Below are 25,166 nucleotides of genomic sequence, written 5' to 3' on the forward strand. Positions count from 1 at the left end.
ACTAAACAACAAACAACAAAAGGTGGCGAGAATTGTAGCTCTCGGGGTTCTTTGGGAGAAGCAATGTGCTTTCAATGTGCTTTACATGTACGGTATGTATGCAGTCTCTCAGTGGAGGTTTTGTCTTTAATATTTCCCCCTTCCCACCCCCATGTGCTTCTCAGACTATTTTTAACCACCTCCTGTAATTTCTTTCCCCAGTCTCCTTTCACACTCAACCTGTGCCTTGTTCCCCCATACCCAAACTGACAGTTTCTTCCATCCCTCCTCCCTGATCGTTTCACATTCGCTTCCCCTGTAACAGCCTTCCTCTCTCATCCCCTTCCTTTCTGTCCAAGTTTATTTATTAGCAACATTGAACAGCAGCAATGTTTTATCTCTTTTTAAAATAATTTTTAAATTAAATTTTACATTTTTATCATACTAACGACATATCATGTAGGACCAGTCTGGATAGTTAGCCTTGGTGAAGACTTGACATTTTTATCCCCCAAAAAGTTACTGATTGAGTTCCACTGAAATGAGGCTGAATTTTAATGTTTTAATGTTGTATTTTAATCGTGTTTTTTAAGCTGTATTCTAATCAATTGTTTTTATATTTGGTCTTAGCCGCCCTGAGCCCAGTCTTGGCTGGGTAGGGTGGGGTATAAATAAATTTTTATTATTATTATTATTATTATTATTATTATTATTATTATTATTATATCAAATCACAAAAATGAAAAAATAAGAACATTCCCCAAATTTCCTCCCTCCCCCCTGACTTCCCTCAACTTTCTCTTCTGGTATTTTACATATTAACTCCCCCTGCTTGTTTTATTATATCTTCATATTGAGTTATTTATATTAATTATTATTATCTCTCATTATTTTCATATCATCTTTATAGTTTCTGTATTGGCTTTTGTTAGTTGCAGGTGTTTACTCAAACCCTGCTAGTGAGTCCATTTATTTACATTGTTTCTGTAGGTACAACATAAAGTGTTGCAAAGTAGAAAAAGATACGAGATACTGGTTATGAGTTTGAAATGTAATAGGGAAAATAAGAAATGCATACTGAGAGATTAGATTGGAAAATTTTCAGACAGGATTGATGGAAGTCAAAAATTTGAATAAGATGTAAAAGTATGTTTAATTACTGTTGAAAATTATATGTTCAAAAAACTAATAAAAAGTATATTTAAAGAAGAAGAAGTTCCCAGCGCTGGCATTGGTCCAGGCAAAAGGCTCTGGCATGGTTAGGGAGTGGGGTAGACAAGTGAGGAGCTATGGCCCCATTGGAGAATCAAATGTACTGTTAGAGGATGTGAAGCAATGCTAGATTGAAATGGGCTTAGGTTTTATACAAAATATGGACCTGGATCCAAACTGTGACTTTGCCGTGCTTTAAATATTTCCAGTGCTAAGGTTGAAAAATCCAGTTTTGTAACTTAAGGTTCCATCTGCAATCAGCAATTTAATCCACTTAGAAAGAGGAGAATGGTGACATCTGCAAAACCAATATAGTTTTCCTCCTAGGATCAGCCAATTACTTTTCCAGCTGTTGGCTAGCCTAAGACCATTTTCCTGTTACAATAACTGTGGAATGTTAAAAGTCTAAAACTATCATTATGGCGATTAGAAATGTTTTTCCTATAGTGTATTTTCTGATGCCAAATAGAGATCTAGAATTCGGGGGAAATGACTTGGGAGAGCGAGCGGCAATTTAGGCCCCCTGAGCAGTATGTAATATAATCTTAAATTTATGTTGGTTGAGGCTTACTGAACTCTAGCCCCAGGCTTCTTGATAATAGATTTTAGCATTTCAGTATTGTTGTCTTTTGGTGAACACTACAAATTTGAGTTTTTATCTGAGCATCTTGAAAGCTCCTGAAACAAGTACAAAGTTGTTCATACGCTTTTAAAATCTCATGAAACGAGTTGGATTAAATCAAATAAACAAGGAATATTCAGTGTTATATTGGAGGGGATGCCAGGAAACAGGGAATTATGTTCACATGTGGTGGGGGTGTAAATATTTACATTTTTATTTTTTTTTGCAAAGGGTGATAACATAAATCACTGGGTTAAAGCTGACCAAAAGTCCAGAGATAGCATTATTATCAATTTACGATGGGGTGGAAGGTTCACAGACTATGAAAGACTTGCTCACAAATTTATAGACAGCTGCACGAATTTTTATAGCTAGGAGGTGGAAGGGGCAAGCAGAATATAAAATGGAAGAATGGTATAAAGAGGTGTGGGATATAGCTATTAATGATAAATTAACATGTGCCATTAAGGTAAGACGGGGAATATGCTGGAGAAATGATTTTGAGGAGATAATGAAGGGAGTTTGTAGAATTTGTACTGTTAAAACAGAAAGGGGTCAAACCATCGCAAGAGGTGTTGGAATTTTGGGAGGTTGGATAGTTACAATGGAATGGTCTCGGGGGTGGGGCACACATTTTTATTCTCATTTATTTATGATTATTACTGAGTAAAAAATAAAAATCTCATGAAACATCGCTTCTCCTGTGGTTTTTGGTGGCTCACTGGGAGCCAGAATGTGCTGTAGCTTTCTCAGTGCTTTTCTCTTCGCTACCTTATCCTCAAACTCTGCTCTGAATTTGCCGAGTAAACATTGGGACGCGGGTGGTGCTGTGGGTTAAACCACAGAGCCTAGGACTTGCCGATCAGAAGGTCGGCGGTTTGAATCCCCACGACGGGATGAGCTCCCGTTGCTCGGTCCCTGCTCCTGCCAACCTAGCAGTTCGAAAACACGTCAAAGTGCAAGTAGATAAATAGGTACCACTCCGGCAGGAAGGTTAACGGTGTTTCCGTGCGCTGCTCTGGTTCGCCAGAAGCAGCTTAGTCATGCTGGCCACATGACCCGGAAGCTGTATGCCGGCTCCCTCGGCCAATAAAGCGAGATGAGCGCCGCCACCCCAGAGTCGGCCACGACTGGACCTAATGGTCAGGGGTCCCTTTACCTTTTAAGTCCAACTACCCTTTTCCTGGGTGTGAACTTCCATGCCCCCAAACCATTCAACTTGCTCCCTGCTGGGCAAGCCAAACTCACAGATTGAATTTTTAGAGAGCCTGGGAAATGGCAATGCTACCAGCCAATTGGGAAAGCCAATTATGGCCAAAGGTTCCCACTTGTAGTTTCTTCCCCATATGCCTTGGACAACCTTCAGCCTGCCAAATGATGTTGGACTATAATTCCCTAATACAGTGGTACCTTGGTTCTCAAACTTAATCTGTTCCAAAACCAAAACATTCCAAAACCAAGGCGCACTTTCCCATAGAAAGTAATGCAAAGTGAATTAATCCGTTCCAGACTTTTAAAAACAACCCCTAAAACAGCAAGTTAACATAAATTTTACTATCTAATGAGACTATTGATCCATAAAATGAAAGCAATAAACAAGGTACTCCAGTCACACACTCAATCCATCAGTAGCTGAACTGGGTTCCATGTACTGTACTATAAAATAAATAAGACAGTATTGTAGATGATAAAAGTTAAAATTATTTTTTTTCTTACCTGCACTGTTGATAGTCATTGTTTGGATGAGTGGCTTTTATCCATTTCCACAGTCACACAATCAATCAAGCAAGCAAGCAGTAGCTGAACTGGGTTCCACACAGTCACAAAAACAAATTAACTGAAAAAGCCTCAAAAACAAAAACGCAAAATAAATAGCAAAAACAAAAGCGCCAAACTTAACCAGTTCTGGAAGTCCATTTGACTTCTGAAATGTTCAGAAACCAAGGCATAGCTTCTGATTGGCGCAAGTGCCCCGGAAACCTTAGCTGACAGCTGCATCGGATGTTTGGTTTCTGAAAAACGTTTGAAAACCGGAACATTACTTCTGGGTTTTGGAGTTTGAGAATCAAGGCGTTTGAGAACCAAGGTACCACTGTACCGGTAATTTGCCATGCTGGCTGCCTAGCCTTGTGTCGCAGTAAGTTTGGGCAGCGGCCTAAGAGACTGTCATTTTAATCCTAGAACTGACCCTGACATAGGACTTCTGCTTACATTTTTAAAGACATAAACCATCATTTGAAGCTGTAGGCATCAGGTGATGACTTGGCATGTTTGAACTATCCCTTAAAAGTTAACTGTTCCTAAGTGCTCTTATAAGGGGAAAGGGCTCAGCCCCTAGCAATATGCCGTTCCCATTGTGCCCAGGAATGTTTTAAATTGTATTATGCACATGGAATGTGTATAGGGTATGCACAGGGGACAATGATGTGCAAATTAGGGGCAGTTCCATAAAATATTTTTCAGTATGACTAACTGCCTTCCTTCCTTCCACTGTCGCTGAGTGTCACTCACACACCCCACTTTAGGAAGCACTGTTGTGGCAATACCGCCACAACTACTGCCCTGCTAAAACCACTGTACCACAAAGAGCATCTGAGAAAAACGGGAAGGAAACTCAAGAGAACTAAACTGGCCTGATGCTAAGATCTTTGTTGTGGCAAACATTATTTGCTCTGGAAACAGTGTTCTGAACACAAACAGATTTATTCCAATCTAGATGACAAAGGGATTTCGAAATGTGCCCGATGCACAACTCATTAGTTTTTATACAGAGTTTTATTTCCTACACCCTGCTCTCCAGCTGAACTTCCCTGTTCGACATCCCATATATAGTAGTACCTCGGGTTAACTACTTAATTCGTTCCGGAGGTCCCGTCTTAACCTGAAACTGTTCTTAACCTGAAGCACCACTTTAGCTAATGGGGCTTCCTGCTGCTGCCGTGCCGCTGGAACACGATTTCTGTTCTCATCCTGAAGCAAAGTTCTTAACCCGAGGTACTATTTCTGGGTTAGCAGAGTCTGTAACCTGAAGTGTATGTAACCCGAGGTACCACTGTATCGTATTCCTCTTTTCTGACTGCTACTCAGTAAAAACTTGTGGGTAGAGCAGACGTCTTTCTCCTGGGAAAACCGAAGTCTTGAACTAGCGACGCCAGGAGCTGAACTTAATATTTTCAAGACATGTGCTCTACCACTGATGCGCCATGTGTCCTTCTCTATTCCTTTAATAAAAAGTTTTAGGGTTATTGAACAACACGGCTCTTAGAGTCAGGTGCAGCCGCCTAGAACACCTAACGGACCCTATTAAAACCTTCAAAGGAGTCAGGCAAGGGTGCCTATTGGCCCCTCTACTATTTAATTTCTGTCTAAATAACTTAGTATCTGCACTCAATGACTCAGAACTCCACCCGCTGAAGCTTGCAAATCGGCATATTTCGGTCCTGCTATATGCCGATGATGCGGTAATTCTATCCAGAACCCCCATTGGACTCAAAAGAGCACTAAGAAAGCTCGCAGCATACTGTGAATCTGAATGTCTCAAAATCAACTATCAAAAAACCAAGATACTCGCTTTTGGGGGGAAAACCAAAGCTTAGAAGCTGAAAACCCCAAGGCAATAAATTAGAAGAAGTCACAAACTAAAAGTATCTAGGAATGGTGGTACAGGCCTCAGGAACCAACAAACTACACATAAACTCCATTGGGAGTTCAGCGGGAAAAACCGCAAATTGTAAGGGTTATTGAACAATCTCAAGTGTTCAAAAACCAGGTGGGTCTCCTGCTCTGTAGCTGATGTGAGACTGGACATTGGCACATTGGCAACCTTTTATTATTTTTTTGCATCCTGCCTCCCCTTTCCCCAGTTAGTTTCTGTCTCGGAGTGTTTCATAGTTCCTTTTCTTTACTGTGCTTTGACTGTACGTGCCTTTTTTAAAACAAAAAAGCATGGCAGCAGAGCCAAATTTGCTGTTGTTTAGTTGGCTCTCTTTGCTCCAGCTGAAGCTGTGCTGTTGTTACTGTTCCAGAGCTATATTTATGCAATTCTCCCCTGTGTGCGCAACTCTCGTTATTTGGCAAATAGGTGACCAATCTTTCTTCCATAAGACAAGGAAATACAGATGGCCTGAGATGGATTTTGCATGCATAAGGAGCTGTAGTGGAGAGGAGGAATTTGGCACTGTCCGATTCATTCAGACGAATTCAGATGGGGAGAATCCATCTGGAGAGGGCTTGACAATTGAAAGGAGTGTTGTCTTGGCTCAATCTCTTAAAAGGGAAGTGCAAACATAGGAGTATTACATAAGAAGAGTACTCCTGGACTCTGGTCCCACAATGTGTTCTTTCAATGGCCAGCCAGATTGCATCTAGATTCTGTACTACTGTACAGGGTTTTTTTTGTTTTTTGCACACATGTGAGAGGTTTACAGACAACACAAAAGAATGAGAAATCCAGTCTAAGCCACGTTTCCTCTGGACATCCTTTTTATTGTGCATTCGGGATGCTTTGTGTATTTAACAATATCAGGGTGGTCACATGTGCTCTGGCCTTCAAGTTGATTTGCACCCTTACAACAGGTAAAAAGGTAAAGGACCCCTGGACGGTTGAGTCCAGCCAAAGGCGACTATGGGGTTGTGGCGCTCATCTCGCTTTCAGGCCGAGGGAGCCGGCGTTTGTCCACAGACAGCTTTCTGGGTCATGCGGCCAGCATGTCTAAACCGCTTCTGGCGCAGCGGGACACCGTGACGGAAACCAGAGTGCACGGAAACGCCGTTTACCTTCCTGCTGCAGCTGTACCTATTTATCTACTTGCACTGGTGTGCTTTTGAACCGCTCAGTTGGCAGGAGCTGGGAAAGAGAAACGGGAGCGTGCCCCGTCACGGGGATTCGAACTGCTGACCTTCTGATCGGCATGTCCAAGAGGCTCAGTGGGAACACCCACACCCCCCTACCACTTTTGGTGTGCTAATGTGCAGAACTGAAGTAGCTTCTTCCTGACATTGCCGCTCCCACATACTTCCTTTTGATGCCATTTTTGTGGAACTGAACAAAGGTTTAGCATGGCAATTGCACCATGAACATTGAAATTGTAAAAAATTCCTTGGATTGATAGATGAAGAGATACCATGAGGGGGATTTTTCTATATGCAGGTACAGCTGCTAGAATAGTGAATTGCTGCTAGGTGGAAGTCACAAACTATACCCACAAAGGAGGACTGGAATTGTAAACTAAATGAATATTTAATTTTGGCAAAACTAACTGCTATAATAAGAAATCAGTCGACTCAAAAATTAAAAAAGGAGTGGAAATGTTTTGATGAATATATGGCAAAATATTGCTCAAAAAAAAGATACGCTAATATGCCTAGATTAAAATGTGAAGTACTGGATGGAAGAAAAATTAGTAAGGAAAGATAGTAAGAATATATAGATGCTTTGAGAAGACTGTAGAATGCAAAGATTATTGTAAATTGTATAATGTGGAGGAAATCGAGTGGGGGCGTAGGAAAGTGGGAGGAAGGAGAAAAGAATAATGTGATGGATTGAGGAAATATAACTGTAAATGTGTGGGGGGGATGGGGAGGAAATGGTGTTGGCTTTGGTACATTTGTAATGTAATATGCGAAAACCAGTAAAATAAATAAATAAAAAAATAAAAAAGGGAAGAAATTGTAAAAAAGCAAAAGCCCAAGAAGTCACAGCACAAATATATTTTAAAAAGAGGGGAGGCAAAAAACGCTGCACTCTTTTCTTTTGGGGGCTTGGTGTCAGTTACAGAGGCTTCGCTTGTGTCAGGAAGGTCAGGAGGGAGCTTTGTGGATGGCTGAGCCTGTTAGGATTTTGTTTTGTTTGGGGACCACCGTTGGCATGAAGATAGAGGGAGCCCAAATGGAGGATTACACACACACACACACACACACACACACACACACACACACAGTGAGTGGAGGGCTGTGTGTGTGTGGAGGGGCAGATAAATTAGGGTGAAGTGTGTGTGTCAGTGAGGTAATGGAGGCAACTGAGTTGTGAGGGCCAGGTAAGTCTTTCCTTCCTTCCTTCCTTCCTTCCTTCCTTCCTTCCTTCCTTCCTTCCTTCCTTCCTTCCTTCCTTCCTTTGTCTGTGTCTGCTCAGCTGTGGGAGGAAGGAGAAATCCGTCTTCCTGAGCTGCAGAATAGGAGGCAGAGGAAGAGTAAACCTAGTTCCATAGCTGTCACAGATTTGAAAATAAGGGACCAGCAGCCTCGAAAATAAGGGATCAGCAGCCAAAATAAGGGATTTTAGTCAACCAGCAGCCAAACGAAGCCTCAAGTGGTGGTTCCCACAGCGCAGCAACCCGGCAAAGGGGATGCAGCAAGGAAAACCACTGTCACCTCTCCGCTGGGAAGCGCTGAGCAAAGGCGAGTCCCCAGGCAACGCGGCCTATTTGATCGGCACAAGGCATGCAAGCTCCACCCCCCAGTCGTTCTTAGACTCCTTATTGGGTGAGCAACGCAGCCAAGCAACACAGTTGGAGCCTCCCTCCTCCCTGGCCGGCAAGGAGGGAGGGAGAGGAGCTGCTTCCTTTGAAACCCGGGAAATTTAAGGGACATCATCAATAAGGGACAGCAGCGGGACACGGCGCTGGGATAAGGGACTGTCCCTCCAAATAAGGGACGGTTGACAGCTATGCCTAGTTCCCTTGGATGCAGAAGGGAGGAGAAAGGCAGACAGAAGCTTCACCTCTGTTTCATATCCATTTCAACTTTTTTCTTCTGCCTACATTTCTATCGCCCTCCCTCCTCCCTTCAACAGCTGGTTTTTCTTCTTCCTCCGTCATCCTCCACTTTCCAGCTGAGGGAACCGGGGTTTCTTCCTTCATCTGTCTGCCTCCCTCCTCCCCTTTGCTAGTCTCTCCCCTCTCCTCTGTTGCCACCAGCGCCAAACGCATATACCGTATTTTTCGCTCCATAAGTTACTCCTGACCATAAGACGCACCTAGTTTTTAGAGGAGGAAAACAAGAAAAAAAATGTTCTGAACGAAACAGTGGGTGTATGATTTTTGTGGCTCATGCTGTGGCCACAGACATGATATGTGATTTGACGGTGAGTTTGGGGTAGCCCAATGCAAAAATCCTGAGGATCCATGTGGATCTGTGCTTTGCAACCACGTTTTTGTGCCATTGCGGCCCCACGAAACAGTGGATGCGTGGTTTTTTTGGTGCAGGCTGTAGCAATGAACAAGCTATGTGATCTGATGGAGAATTTGGGGTGACCCAATGCAAAAATCCTGAGGATCCATGTGCTTTTACCTACCCCCTCCCAGGCAGCCTCCTTTATCGCTAGAGTCCCTTATCTCCTCTCCCAATCGCTTGTTGATCAGCTGCTCAGTGGCTTTGTTTTAACACCCCCTTCCCTCTTTCTGGAAAAAAAAGAGAGCACAATCTGGTTTTTGCCCCTGGGCAATTCGGCTCCAGGGACTACGCATTCGCTCCATAAGACGCACAGACATTTCCCCTTACTTTTTAGGAGGAAAAAAGTGTGTCTTATGCAGCGAAAAATACGTTAATTGAATTTGCACAAGTAAAATGAATGTAATATTCATTTATGCTGCATGGACTACGTCTATGCTCAGGTTGGCAGTCGAGTGAAAGTTGTTGGAAGTCTGGAACTTTTGAAATTCCTCTTTTCTGTGGCTCCAGAGAATAAAGATGTCATCTGTGTATCTCAGGCAAACATATAGTGTCTACTCTAGCCATCATGTATAGCTCCCAGCTGAAACCGTATCAAGGATTTACTGCCCATGCTGAGCTGTGGAACTTCTCTTTCCTAGACTTTTGAGTACTATGCCAGTTCTTGTTTACTGAATTACCATGTAGAGATGGAAGTATCGGTCACATTTCAGTTCTTTTAGGGCAGGATTTAACCCTGGCCAGTGGAAGTCCATGCAAGGATGTACACTAGTGCAACAGGGCTTCTTCCCCTCTCTTCCCCCTACACACTCCCTGTTTCCCCCGAGAAAATCCACCACTGTTTCACCATGAATTTTTCCTAATAAATGCATTTTTGTATGTATTTTTGAGTAACGCACACAGTGTTGCAAGCAGTTTCCCCATATGTAATGTGTTTCTGCAGGTTATTTTCACAAATACGTTCATTTAATGCTCAGTTTCCCCTAATATATGCATTTTTGCAGAATTTATTTGCATTGCAAAATTCAGGTAACTGAATTTCTCACCCATTGCTTCTGCCCGGTAATCTGAAACAGGGTTTTTTGTTATCTCCCTACCTTAAGAATTTGACCGTATCTAACTATTGCCGTCTGTTTTCTAAAGCCAGATTAAATGTTTTCCCTTCTGAAGTGCTGAGAAAAGGATTAGCTGGTGTCCCATACCAAGATAGGCTGTGCCCATGCTCCTAGGATGTTGAATGTGTGGAACACATTTTATTGCATTGTAGTCTGTATAAACAGGTTAGACAGTGTTCTGTACTAGCAGAACAACCTGAAATTGCTGACTCATTTCATGTCAAGGTTCTCTTTGAGGATAAGTTTGATGCTATCACACTGGCTGTAGCAAAATTCCTCTGAGAGGCAGTAAAAATCAGAAATCAGTACGTACAGGTTAAAGCTCCTCTGTTGGCTAGCAAGGCCAATTTTACACCTTAGTAACTGTTGATTATTATTATTGGTGTACAGTTGTACCTTGGATCCCAAACGCCTTGGTACTGAGACGTTTTGGCTCCCAAACGCCGCAAACCTGGAAGTGAGTGTTCTGGTTTGCAAATGTTCTTTGGCGCTTCCGCAGCTTCCGATTGGCTGCAGGAGCCAATCAGAAGCTGTGCTTTGGTTTCCAAACGTTTTGGAAGTTGAACGGAATTTTGGAACAGATTCTGTTCGATTTCCAAGGTACAACTGTACAGTGGTACCTCGGGTTACAATACGCTTCAGGTTACATACGCTTCAGGGTACAGACTCCGCTAACCCAGAAATATTACCTCGGGTTAAGTACTTTGCTTCAGGATGAGAACAGAAATCGTGCTCCGGCGGTGCAGCAAGCAGCGGGAGGCCCCATTAGCTAAAGTGGTGCTTCAGGTTAAGAACAGTTTCAGGTTAAGAACAGACCTCCAGAACGAATTAAGTACTTAACCCGAGGTACCACTGTACTGTGTATTTTGGGTCCATAGACCTCAATAAAGCTGTGTGTGTGTGTCTGTGTCTCTCTCTGTGTGTAGCATCTGCTCATCACAAGCCAACCTCAAACCATAGGTTAGGAAACTGGCTTATTAAAGTAACCAGAGTTTGTTTTGAACCATAGAATCATAGAGTTGGAAGAGACCACAAGGGCCATCGAGTCCAACCCCCTGCCAAGCAGGAAAAACCATCAGAGCACTCCTGACATATGGTTGTCAAGCCTCTGCTTAAAGACCTCCAAAGTAGGAGACTCCACCACACTCCTTGGCAGCAAATTCCACTGTCGAACAGCTCTTACTGTCAGGAAGTTCTTCCTAATGTTTAGGTGGAATCTTCTTTTTTGTAGTTTGGATCCATTGCTCCGTGTCCGCTTCTCTGGAGCAGCAGAAAACAACCTTGCTCCCTCCTCTATGTGACATCCTTTTATATATTTGAACATGGCTATCATAGCACCCCTTAACCTCTTCTCCAGGCTAAACATGCCCAGCTCCCTTAGCCGTTCCTCATAAGGCATCGTTTCCAGGCCTTTGACCATTTTGGTTGCCCTCCTCTGGACACGTTCCAGTTTGTCAGTGTCCTTCTTGAATTGTGGTGCCCAGAACTGGACACAGTACTCCAGGTGAGGTCTGACCAGAGCAGAATACAGTGGCACTATTACTTCCCTTGATCTAGATGCTATACTCCTATTGATGCAGCCCAGAATTGCATTGGCTTTTTTAGCTGCCGCGTCACACTGTTGGCTCATGTCAAGTTTGTGGTCAACCAAGACTCCTAGATCCTTTTCACATGTACTGCTCTCAAGCCAGGTGTCACCCATCTTGTATTTGTGCCTCTCATTTTTTTTGCCCAAGTGCAATACTTTACATTTCTCCTTGTTAAAATTCATCAGAATTCAACCAGAATCCTTGGTTTCAATGCAAACGCTAAGCCCAGGGTTAAGTAAAAGTGAAACCATGCCAGAGACTTTCTCCTGATCACGTGGAATGAGGGGGAGTATACAAACTTGATGCTTTGCTTGGGCTCATTCCATGGAACACTGAAATACGTCTTGGCACTGTGTGTGAATGTGTCCCATATGGTGCTTGTTTACTCCTTCCCTAGTCATCCAGGGAACCCCTTTGCCCTTTAGGTCTTGGTCCTTTGGAGTGGCATGCATGCGCTTCTAAAGACTGTAACTTTGCTCTTGACTTGAAAGGAGTGAGTAGGCTTGGATTCCGACCAATTTTGGTCTATTTTCACTTAAACCATGTCTGCAAGACTTGTTCTCTAATTATAGCGAAAACTTGGCTTGGCTTTTTGCCCAGGGTAAAGCAGCGAGTCTCACCCTTGTGGGACATTCCTAAGGCTGGGGAGTTTCCAATCTAGCACGCATAACAAAAATGAAAGGGTGATGAGATTGTATGCAGCGTGAATTAGAGCCCAGGCTCACATTCTATGACGCCCTAGTGAGTAAGTGTGGGAAGAGGAGGCGGATTGCAAGTCGATTTAGAATGTCATTTTAAAGAGTAATGAATCGTCTTGCTAGAAGCTCAGCAAGAACCTGAAATCTACCCATCGATAGCGTATCAAGACTTGTAGGACCCTTCGTTTATAAAGGCACATATTCAAGATGAGAGCTGGACCATAAAGAAGGCTGATCGCTGAAGAATTGATGCTTTTGAATTATGGTGCTGGAGGAGACTCTTGAGAGTCCCATGGACTGAAAGAAGATCAAACCTATCCATTCTGTAGGAAATCAGCCCTGAGTGCTCACTGGAAGGACAGCTCCTGAAGCTGAGGATCCAATACGTTGGCCACGTCATGAGAAGAGAAGACTCCCTGGAAAAGACCCTGATGTTGGGAAAAATGGAGGGCACAAGGAGAAGGGAACGCCAGAGGACGAGATGGTTGGATAGTGTTCTCGAAGCTACCAGCATGAGTTTGACCAAACTGCGGGAGGCAGTGGAAGACAGGAGTGCCTGGCGTGCTCTGGTCCAGGGGGTCACGAAGAGGCGGACACGACTGAACGACTAAACAACAAATTCAAGATGCTAGACCTCTATGGGGCTGCTGTTTGTTCATACTTAACTTCACATTTTTAGAAGAGGAAACCAAATACCTTTGCTTTCAGCGAGCAGAACCTTTTGCGGCAGCACTTTCAGAGAAGCTGTTGGATTTCGTTGAGTACTGGAAAAGAAAACACATCTTGTTCCTCTGATTTATGCACACGGGCTTAAGATTGGTTCAAGAAGTTCTCTATAATAGCGGGAGAGGGGATAAAATTTGGACTTGGCTTTCATTATCCTGATGGATTTTCCACATGGGTGGAAGTATTCAGACGCAAACCACAGCAAAGGCCCCATGGTGATAAGATAGAAGCAGCGCTCGCATGTGATGGTTAGCCAGACTTTCTGACTTACCATGGTTTATGTAGATTTTAGAGCAAGCAGTGTGCTAATGGACATTGCCCCATCACTCCCACTTCCATTGGCATTAATGGGATAGTGTGGAACCAAAAATTAAGAAAATTACCATGATCAATAAATCAGAAAGCCTTAGAATCGGGTTACATCTAAACTACAAATTGTGGGTTGTTTGTCCCCAATAAGCCATGACTTCTAGCCAGCCGTAGGCAATGGTTTGTTATTCACTTACAGATTGTGGCTTGTTAGGAAGCAACAAACTATGGCGCCTGCCTCCTCGTTGGTTTCTTTCCATGTTGTTGGAGGAGCAAAGCGGAAGTGAGCGTGAAGCATTCACAAGCACATGGCTCATTCCAGATAAAAGTATGGCTTGTTGTCGTCTGCAAAAGCAGCCAGCAAGGTATTTTGTAGAGGCCACTACAGTATATACAGGGGTGAGGGTGAGGGCAAAAGTGGCTAGCCGGAAATGTTGTTTCACTTGGGACTCCTAATGAAGTACTTAGGAGAGGAGATCTCCCCTTCCTTCCAGTACCCAGGACAAAGGTTTGAGCTTTTACTAAGAGCCAAAAGGCTTTTAGCCTATAGAATCTTATCTGCTTGGTTCGCCTATTATACAAGGCTGCTGATTGCTCTCATATAGAATTAATCTGAATAGATTTGACTGAGCGTGGATAAAACAGATTTTTTGTTGTTGTTTAGTCGCTTAGTCGTGTCCGACTCTTCGTGACCCCATGGACCAGAGCACGCCAGGCACTCCTGTCTTCCACTGCCTCCCACAGTTTGGTCAAACTCATGCTGGTAGCTTTGAGAACACTGTCCAACCATCTCGTCCTCTGTCATCCCCTTCTCCTTGTGCCCTCCATCTTTCCCAACATCAGGGTCTTTTCCAAGGTGTCTTCTCTTCTCATGAGGTGGCCAAAGTATTGGAGCCTCGGCTTCAGGATCTGTCCCTCCAATGAGCACTCAGGGCTGATTTCCTTCAGAATGGAGAGGTTTGATCTTCTTGCAGTCCATGGGACACTCAAGAGTCTCCTCCAGCACCATAATTCAAAAGCACCAATTCTTCAGTGATCAGCCTTCTTTATGGTACAGCTCTCACTTCCATACATCACTACTTGGAAAACCATAGCTGGGATAATCATAGCTTTAACTATACAGACCTTTGTTGGCAAGGTGATGTCTCTGCTTTTTAAAATGCTGTCCAGGTTTTTCATTGCTTTTCTCCCAAGAACAGATTTACAAGAAGCCAAAATCTTACAATGAAGTTTGCTTATGGCAGTGGTAGGCAGCTCTCCCCACCCCCTGCCGTCTGTATGACTTCACCTTTTCTGCTAGGAAGTAGGGACTTACCGTTGACACTTGTGAAAATGAGGCACAGAGTACATTTTGAAATAAATGGCAGAAAATGAGTCTATCTAGAATTTCAGGTTGTAGCTGTTCAGCCACGTGAAGCAAGTGCACACACGCCACAGCCAACGTGTTGCTGTTTTCCAAACTACATCTATTAGAGCAGCAGCAAATATATATATATTTTTAAAATTGCGGTATTGATGGGATTGTGGTGTTTCCTTTATACTCCTCTTTAACCAATGGAGGTACCAGGGGAAGAGATCAAAGTGACAGAAGAAGCTTTGGCTGTTTCCTGTGTCCGGCTGCTGTTAAAGGCTGGGGAGTCGAAGCAGAAAAGAAACTGGCAACTTTATTCATGCTGTCAGGGTTGCTTCCAGATCCTAGCTCACAGAGGATCACGCTAGCCAGCGATCATTAAATAAAAGTCTTTATTGAGTTACAGTCTGCATCCTCAAGCTGCTGCGTGCAACGCTACGTCTTATGCTTAGATCGGCGAAGCTCCGTCTGAGTCTCCGCCCCTTGTGCACCAACTTAATATCCTAGCCCTGCTCCACCTTTTCCGCCTGACAGTTCTCCTCTGGGTCCCTCTGCCCCCGGGGTCTCTTCCTTCCGGGATTCTTCTGACGCTGACCCCCTGGACCCTTCTGTCTCCTTGCGCCGGGCTTTAGGACCTGGCTCCCTTTCCGGGCTGCCTACTGCGCCACCTTCCTGTGCATTTGAACTTGGCGCGCGCGCCCAACCTTCCACTTTCCGTCTAACCGTCTCTTCGCTCCCCGATGGAGGTGTGGCCACTCCTGACTCGTGCCCTCCCTCCTGTTGTGAACTGCCAGCGCTTGATCCCTGGCGCCCTTCCTCATCCCTGCTCTCTGGCGGTGACGCTGGTCCCGATTTCCAACTGCTCCCCTCTGAGTCCCCTCTGGCTCTATCTTCCTGGGGTGTCCCCCTAGTCTCCCCCCTTGCCCTGGCCACTGGTGCTCCTTTTTGTGAATCTTCTGATTCACTGGAAAGACTCGGAGATCTCGGGTCGTCGTCATCACTCATCTTTTCTTCTGCCTCCTCCCCCTCGCTCTCTGTTTCCTCCCTTGCCCTCGCCTCTGCTCCTGAACCCCTGACATCTGCTTTCAGCCCACAGGGAACGAAATCGCTCAGGGAGGGGGAAGAATTCCATGAATTCAGCAACTGCCCCAGTTTTATATTGTAGATGGTTGATGCAAGCAATCAGCCCATGTGACTCATGACTCAGCCATGTTTTATTTGTTTTTGTTTTGTTTTAAGGAGCAAGGTGGAAGAGGCTGACAAATCAGAATAACGAGAAGGAAGGCTGTAAAAACCTCAGCCCAGTATGGCAATACACTATTCTGCACATGCGATAGGCGAGACCAATATTTGTGTGCGTTCAGAGCAGGCATAGGCAAACTTGGTCCTCCAGCTGTTTTGGGACTACAATTCCCATGATCCCTAGCTAACAGGACCAGTGGTCAGGGATGATGGGAATTGTAGTCCCAAAACAGCTGGAGGGCCGAGTTTGCCTATGCCTGGTTTGGAGGAAGGAAAAAACTCAGTAATATCACCACAGGACCAAATCATCTGAACTATTAATAATGCGATGAATATTTAACCCCACCCACGGGATTTTCTGCTCATGTGAATCTTGCATTGATGGGTGTATCGCATGCTTTCAGCCATCAAAAATGAGCCAGTTGGTGTGGCTGTTTTTTAGAGCTGCTTTTTCATCTCTGGTGAGGTGTGTTTTGGTGTATTTAAATACTGTGAAGTATTGAGGGGAATCCTAATCAAGATATTTTATAGATGGTGCTTAACACCTACCAAAATAGCTAAAATGTATAAGACAAAAACAAATCTGTGCTGGAGGTGTGGTGAAACAGAGGAGACACTTATACATGTTTGGTGGACCTGTGAAAAAATCAAAAGCTTCTGGAACACAGTATATGACGAGCTTAAAAAAATGTTTAAGTATAACATTATGAAAAATACAGAAGCTTTTCTACTAGGGATAATGGTATAACAGGAGAAGATCAGAAAAATTCCTCTATGCCACAGGAGCGGCAAGGATCCTAATTGCTAAAAATTGGAAAAAAGAAACTGTGCCAACAAAAAAGGAATGGCAAGATAAACTGTTAGAATATATTGAACTGGCTAGATTAAGAGAGGCAATTAGAGATCACACTAGACAAGAGTTTCAAAAAGCATGGGGGAAATGCAGAGAATACTTCACAAAACAGTGCCCTAAAATACATACCTGGACTTGTTTCGATTAATGTCTGCAGGAGACTTTGTGGATATTTAAGTTATAATTAGAAAAAGCTTAATAATTCTTCATAAAGGAAACAAGTCCTGGAGAGCCCATTTCAGACAATCATTTCCCAACCCGATTGAGAGATGCTGATGATTGAGCCTGAAACTTTTATTCATGCAAATCATGTGTTCTGCCATGGAGCCATGGCTCTTCCCCCTTGGACTCTGGCCATCGTTCCCCCAGAAGAGATTTTCGCCTCCTGGAGCTCTTGGTGTTGCTTTTCCCTCCCCAGGCTAGCTACAATCAATCCAGCCAAGTGGACTAATGGAAAAACTTGGCTTAGCTTCACCTCGAACAACTCTTAACATCCATACCAAAGAATCAGGACTAAATTAGGAAATGGGATAAGGAGGAAGCTCGTTTGTCAAGTTTTTGGAAATCCGAAGGGAAAGCAAAGCATGAGCAAGAATTAGTGAACTTCTTGTTTCCCGGGCCATATTATTTTGCAAAGTTACTTTGGTTTAATAAACACTTTCATGGGCTGCAAAACCTTTACTTTTCTCACTGGTAGAGGACTTCATGCCTTGGAACACATTCCTAATACGTAGAGGGCCAATATTATTGTACATGCTGTCTCCTCCCTTTGTTGTGGCTCATCGGTGTTCGTTGAACGCAACGTATAATTCCAGTCCTCAAAATTGAAGGATACGTATCATGGAGGAATTTGGTCTGTGTGCCATCATCCAGTTTTAGCCAGAGCAGGAAGTGACAGAGTGTCTTAACTACAGATGACCAGATGGATAACATGGTATTCCCTGACCCCTGTCAAAGGTTTCAGGTCACGCTTGCTCATTTGCTTCAGTAGCAGGGAAACTCTTGATTGCTTCTTCCTTACCCCATCCTGCCACAATCTGACAGGATCACTTTCCGAAAATACTTTGTTGCTGTTTTGTTGTTGTTGTTTAGTCGTGTCCGACTCTTCGTGACCCCATGGACCAGAGCACACCAGGCACTCCTGTCTTCCACTGCCTCCCGCAGTTTGGTCAAACTCATGCTGGTAGCTTCAAGAACACTGTTCAACCATCTCGTCCTCTGTCATCCCCTTCTCCTTGTGCCCTCCATCTTTCCCAACATCAGGGTCTTTTCCAGGGAGTCTTCTCTTCTCGTGAGGTGGCCAAAGTACTGGAGCCTCGGCTTCAGGATTTGTCCTTCCAGTGAGCACTCATGTATGATTTCCTTCAGAATGAATAGCTTTGATCTTCTTTGCAGTCCATGGGACTCTCAAGATTTGATTTGACTGAGCGTGGATAAAACAGATTTTTTGTTGTTGTTTAGTCGCTTAGTCCAACCATCTTGTCCTCTGTCATCCCCTTCTCCTTGTGCCTTCAATATTTCCCAACATCAGGGTCCTTTCCAGGGAGTCTTCTTTTCTCATGAGGTGGCCAAAGTATTGGAGGCTCAGCTTCAGGATCTGTCCTTCCAGTGAGCACTCAAGGCTGATTTCCTTAAGAATGGATAGGTTTGATCAATACTTTACTCATGGTTTAAAGTAGGGTTGTACATTTTTATTGATTTTATCTGTTTTATCTGCTGTAAACCGCTTTCTTCTGCAAAGAGACACGGCCCTTTCTCAAGTTTTTTCTATAACCTGGTTGCTGATGGTGAATGATAGATAATTGGCGATTGAGCAACCTAATATTTTTATCTAAAGCCCCCTTGAAATGTGTCTCGAAAGACATTCACCTGCAGTGTGGGAGGGAAATTTGTCCAAAAAGAAGCATATTTAGTATGGCAGCAGGGATGTTTGTTTAGAATTTCACAGTGTTGGACTTGCGTTGCTTTGAGACCGCCTGCCTGCCTGCAAATCCCTTCTGCCATCGCTTCCTGCACATTTGGGAATAAATGAGATGAATGCACAGATCATAAATTTCCCAAGTGTTCTCTGCCCTAAAGGAAACCATAGCGGCTGCTCTGGACTCCCCACCGCTCAGGAAAAGACAAACACAAAGCGTGGAAATGAGATTCAGAGTGACTCGAGGCCTGTTTTACAGAATGGAAGGCGAAAACATTATGCTGCCTAAAATCTCCTTGTCTTAAGTGGACATTGCCCATTGTGGCAAAGCCAAGCCAATCCTAATGGAGCTTCTTGTTGGAAGGTGGGGGAAAAAGAACAGTACAGTGGTACCTCGGGTTAAGTACTTAATTCGTTCCGGAGGTCCGTACTTAACCTGAAACTGTTCTTAACCTGAAGCACCACTTTAGCTAATGGGGCCTCCTGCTGCCGCCACACCGCCAGAGCACGATTTCTGTTCTCTTTTTTAAAAGTGTTTATTAATTTTCCAATAAGAACATCCAATTAACATATCAAATCAAATCCAATAAAGAAGTCCAATTGTCTTCCAAATTGTAATGATTTTTGTTTTCATCCTGAAGCAAAGTTCTTAACCTGAAGCACTATTTCTGGGTTAGCGGAGTCTGTAACCTGAAGCACATGTAACCTGAAGCGTATGTAACCCGAGGTACCACTGTAATAATAATTGCTAATAGTAAAGAGCTCCTTTAAGGCTACTAAAGAAAATGAAAACGCATTCATTCAATCATTCTACTTCCCCATGTGCTAAAATTCTGAGGTTATCATAGGAATGGCCTGTGACCAATAACAGATGGGGATATTTTCCTACCGCTGAGCCACAGATAGGGAGAGAGAGATTCGAGATGCAGAAAGCACTGCGAATGTCTTTGAGACCTTCAATTATCTCTGCCGTAAAATGCAAGGATGTGGACCCTGCCCAAATAACAAGAGGAGAGAGAGCACAATGGAAGTGTTTAAACAATTTGAAACAGCTGCAAGGAAGAAATACTGTAAACAGCGGCCAGATGTAGTAATGCCTCTTTGAAAAAAAAATCCCAATAAACTATGCAGCTTCATGTTTTCCATATGTAAAAAGGCCGAGAACCCTTTCAGAAGGCTGATGGAAAGGGCTGACAAATGTGTGCAAGCGAGAGAACTTATGGAGGAGTTTCGGTGAGAGGGGCAACTGTATTAACAAACTGAGCACCAAAGGAAGATACACCTTCAAAGTTTTAGAATATAGCATGGATATTATTGCTTTGTGCGTGTGGCTTTCAGTAACTGAGGAGAACTTGCTAATAAAATCCCAAAATGTTACTTCTAAAATTTTACCCTCTGATTGCACAGAAATATTTATTAATGTAAATGATTACTTTTAAATAAAAATCGTGCGTAGCATTTTATATGGCAATTTACGGTGCCTGAACAACCCTTCACAATCCTGTAAGATAGATTTTTGCAGTCTTCCAGATTCCCTGGTGCCTGGGTGGGAGAGGATTTGCCTAAGACTACTTCCTGTAGTCTTAGACGCGGGTGGCGCTGTGGTCTAAACCACTGAGCCTCTTGTGCTTGCCGATTAGAAGGTCGGCGGTTTGAATCCCCGTGACGGGGTGAGCTCCCGTTGCTCGGTCCCTGCTCCTGCCAACCTAGCAGTTTGAAAGCACGCCAGTGCAAGTAGACAAATAGGTACCGCTCCGGCGGGAAGGTAAACGGCGTTTGCGTGTGCTGCTCTGGTTTCGCCAGAAGCGGCTTAGTCATGCTGGCCACATGACCCAGAAAAACTGTCTGCGGACAAACGCCGGCTCCCTCGGCTTGTAAAGCGAGATGAGCACCTCAACCCCAGAGTTGTTCACGACTGGACCTAACGGTCAGGGGTCCTTTACCTTTACCTTTTTACTTCCTGTCAGCTCATGGCAAAAGTGAATTTTCTGATCTAATAACTCCTTGATACAAACTCTGGAAAGTACATGCTACTTGCAGATGTGTGTGATGAAATCTTAATTGTGCCCCCCCCATCAGCCCCTGGATTTTAACCAGAGCAGCAGCAGGGGAGAAAGTGTATTTAACCCTTTGATAGTTTACTCTTTCAGATAATCTGGCAAAGCCACGGCTGTTCCAGATGGCTTTTAATTGTTTCCTTGTCTTCATTAACTTTTGCGATGTTACCTCCATGAATGGTATCTGTGTGGGTGGGTGAGACCTTTAGGATTTTTTTGGGTAGTTTTATATTGGATGTGTTTTATGCTCCATATGGTGTTTTATTCTGTAAGCTGTTTTGAATTCACCCTGTGAAAAAAGGCAAAATAGAAGTCAACAAATGACTGGATGAATGCTGTTCTCGACTTGCCATTTCCCCACTCGGATCTGCCTCCTGAAATTGCTTTCCCCTGTGACTTAGGCTCCATATGTGCAGCTGTTAAAGGTAAAGGGACCCCTGACCATTAGGTCCAGTCGTGACCGACTCTGGGGTTGCGGCGCTCATCTTGCTTAATTGGCTGAGGGAGCCGGTGTACAGCTTCCGGGTCCTGTGGCCAGCATGATGAACCAGGGTAGCACACGGAAATGCCATTTACCTTCCCGCTGGAGTGGTACCTATTTATCTACTTGCACTTTGTGCTTTTGAACTGCTAGGTTGCAGTTGTTACCCTTGTACAAATTCAGTGGAAACAGGACAACAGTGGGAAAGACCATAGCTCAATGGTAGTAGAGCTTCTGCCTTACGAACAGAACACCCCAGGTTCTCTAGGTAGGGCTGCGTTCTATGTTCTTAAGAATTGTTGAATTTCTTGGGCAACTGATGTGTTTCTTGGAATGTTAAGGTGATTGTTTTATTGGTGCTTGTGCTTGTGTACAGTCGTACCTGGGATCCCAAACACCTTGCCAGTCGAACGTTTTGGCTCCCGAACACCGCAAACCCGGAAGTGAGTGTTCCAGTTTGCGAACGTTCATTGGAACCCGAACGTCCGATGCAACTTCCACGGCTTCTGATTGGCTGCCGTAGCTTCCTGCAACCAATTGGAAGCCACACCTTGCTTGTCGAACATTTTGGAAGTCGAATGGACTTCCAGAACGGATTCCATTCGATTTCCAAGGTACAACTGTATTTTACAGTTGTGAAGCCTGGAAAAAAGAGAGCGAGCGAGCTGCTGAATGTATAATAAATTTTCATGTTCCATTTCAGGAAAGACGGAGGCTGTGATCAAGAACTTCAGTCCGCACTATAAACGCCAATATGCAGTGTCCTTCTGCAAGAACATCCAGAATGAGCTGGAACAAAACAGGGACCTGCAGTCCCATTTCTTAAAAACAAAGGTAACTACAAGAAGAGTTTGCTGTTGCACTGGCTGAATGTGCTCTACACATTCTGAAACCCTTTTATTGATCACAGGTTTGGTTGTTTAACCTCTGCTCACATGGGCCAGTTCTCCTTGGCACTTCCTGGCTTTGGCAAACCACAATAGCTGTTAATGTTAGTTGTGTCAGGAGCTCATCCTACACTAAAGTAGGATCCTGGCAGAGACACATGCCCGACTGGCATGTTCTCTCCCTCCTATCAATCGCTCGGGAGCTTCATAAGCTTTCTTCAGCCCGAACATCACAGCGACCGATGCCAACAGACATCAGCACAGTTGGGGATCTGCAGAGTTTGTGCAGCTTGCGTAACAGACCTCAGCAACTCAGCATTTTGGCTAATCTACGTTATTTAAATATAAACACACATGGAGCACTGCAACATGGCTCTCTCTCTCTCTAGCATCAGACAGCAAAGAGAGAAAGTACAAAGGACAATAGTCTCACTTCATGGAGCACAGTAACACAAACATCCTGTCTCCATCACTTCCCACTCTGTGGAGTCAAAACATATACTGTCATGTGATAGACAAAAATCCCATGACTGCAATCACGGAACAGGAATTCTAACAAGTTGCAAGTCCTCACCCAGAAATGAAGTTTGTTTGTTTATTTATTTAGCAAAACTTTCCTATCCTCTTTTCTTCCCATTTTACCTTTCCCAAGTGTCCCATGAAAACCACAAAAATGGCAATGGCCTTGTTCCCTGTATTCAGTGCCACACAACACATTTTTCAGTGCCACTGAAAAGAGGGAAAAGAACACCATCACCCTTGCTAAAAGACCTCCTGGAGATGCTTTTAAATTGGAAACTCAGGCTTTAATTTGAAACTGGACTGATAGAGGCTGAGGCCTCAGATTGGGGGCTGATAACGAGATATGGTGTGTCTGAGCAAGTACAGAGCGCGTTTAAGTTTGTTTGTTTTATTAGATGTTTAATAGTACGTTTTCACTATTTGAGGCAGCTTGGAACAAATCCTTTGTTATGTACTATCCTTGGATCCTAGAACATTAGGCAAGTAGGATCGTAGAATGCAACAACTGATTGGCTTGCAGGAGAAGACCAATCAGGCTCCAGGAAGAAACTAATCAGCCTATTAGGCTGGTAGGATCGTAGAATGCAACAACTGACTGGCCTGCAGGGAAAGACCAATCAGGCTCCAGGAGGGAAGCTGAATCAGCCAATCAGACGGGACCCATTGTGTAAACAATGTATATAAAAGCCTGAGGTTGGCGGGCATAATTCAATCACTGTTTTACAAGCTGCAATAAAGAGCATGAAATCACTAGAGGACTCAGAGTATATTTCATCCTTAAAGCTAATTAAAAAAAACCCCTAAATTAAAGCAGCAGCATAAAACAGAACTATAATCGGGCTCGTACACCAAAGACATGCAGAGTTCAAGCAAACATTTCGCTAGCCAGTGTAACTTCGCACTGTGCTGTCAATGCCAGCTCCCAAACAACAGAAGCTATAGGCCAGAAGCTTTCAGTTTCTATTCTAACATATTCTAGTCAGGTTTTGGACATGCCCTCCCATGAAGAAACACACCCCTTTCTTTTTACAAACGAAGAAGCAGAAAGAAGCCATTTCTATTTCTCAGTAACTTGCCTTTTCTGTAGCCCCCTGCAGACTCCAGTATGGTCTTTTATGAAGGAGAAGTGTCACATTTTGCTGAAGACGTGAAGAAATGGAAAGACAGATATATAGTGGTTAACAGCAAATATGCCGTGGAGAGCTTTGAAAACAAAGAGGTAAATTGTCAGTTTACCGGGTGCTGAGGCTTGATGTCATGGTGCATTGATTCGTCATGTTCAGTTTTGAGATCCTCAGTGCTGCTTCACTGACTAGTAGATAGTGGCAACGAAATAAATGCAAAACACTTTTATCCAGTGTACTCTGATTTCTTTCCTACTGAGTGATTCCTACTTGCTGCTACAAGGGATCACATCTGAATATTGACCTCCCAGGTATTCTTTACTTTATGGCACCTTGAAATTCAGTCTCTCCCCCGCTGAAGCAATCAGCTGAGGTTGATAGCAAATCATTTCCCTCTCTGAAAACAGAAAGAAAGAAAATCAAAGCTGATTTTCCCAATTGCTCTTATTTAAGCAATGATAAAAACAGCCATTTGCTTGGGAGTTAACAGAGAGAGCCTCAGAAAAAAAAATCCTTTCTTACTGTTGCAATACAATGAGGCGTTCTAATAAAGTTAAATTCAGAAGGGTTCTTTATGAGAGCTGAAAGAAGGAGTTTGGTTTTGCTTTGGTTTTTTTTTTTAAAGTTGAACATAATTTGTTAATGCCTGGGTTGCGTGTCGAGGTCCCCAGGGCCACCCCAATAACTCACCCATCACACCAATTTTTTTAAAATAAAAAAATTCCTTCCAGTAGCACCTTAAAGACCAACTAAGTTAGTTCTTGGTATGAGCTTTCGTGTGCATGCACAGTTCTTCAGACATGAAAATGGACACACGAAAATGCACACACGAAAATGCATGCACACGAAAGCTCATACCAAGAACTAACTTAGTTGGTGCTACTGGAAGGAATTTTTTTATTTTGACTATGGCAGACCAACACGGCTACCTATCTGTAACTGAACCAATTTTTTTGTTTAAGGTTTTTGGCATAATTTTGGCCACAACTTTATTAAAATACAAAAATGTGAGTGGTTGCTTAGGCATTGGTTGCGACTATCTGCCCCCACCATGGGGGACAGACTGATATTCTGCACGCCTGCAAAAGTCAGAAAAGGGGAATACACGTGGGGGTAGCGACGGAGCAGGGAACCTGCCCTCAGCCCACCCCAAATGCAGCCAGGAGCTCTTGCAGTGGCCCGAGCACGCTTGACAGGGTGGACAAGCAATAGTTAGCCCCTAATTCCTTTAACGGAATCCCTTGCAACAGCAGCATTAGAGAGGCAGGCACAGCCAATCCATGCCCCTCAACCAACCAAACCATAAACCAATGC

At 43.8% G+C, this 25,166-nt stretch overlaps 1 protein-coding gene across 1 annotated transcript in view; it reads left to right on the forward strand.

The window, feature by feature from the left end:
- The window catches only part of NIBAN1 (niban apoptosis regulator 1), a 102,139-nt gene that overhangs the window by 25,954 nt on the left and 51,019 nt on the right, over positions 1–25,166 (forward strand). The window contains exons 2-3 of the mRNA XM_082225443.1: positions 22,023–22,153; positions 23,816–23,947. Coding sequence (XP_082081569.1) covers positions 22,023–22,153; positions 23,816–23,947 — 263 coding nt within the window. The remainder of the gene's footprint in view (positions 1–22,022; positions 22,154–23,815; positions 23,948–25,166) is intronic.

Source organism: Podarcis vaucheri (genome assembly GCF_965113315.1).
Source record: "Podarcis vaucheri genome assembly, chromosome: 6".
NCBI classification, from domain to species: Eukaryota; Metazoa; Chordata; class Lepidosauria; order Squamata; family Lacertidae; genus Podarcis; species Podarcis vaucheri.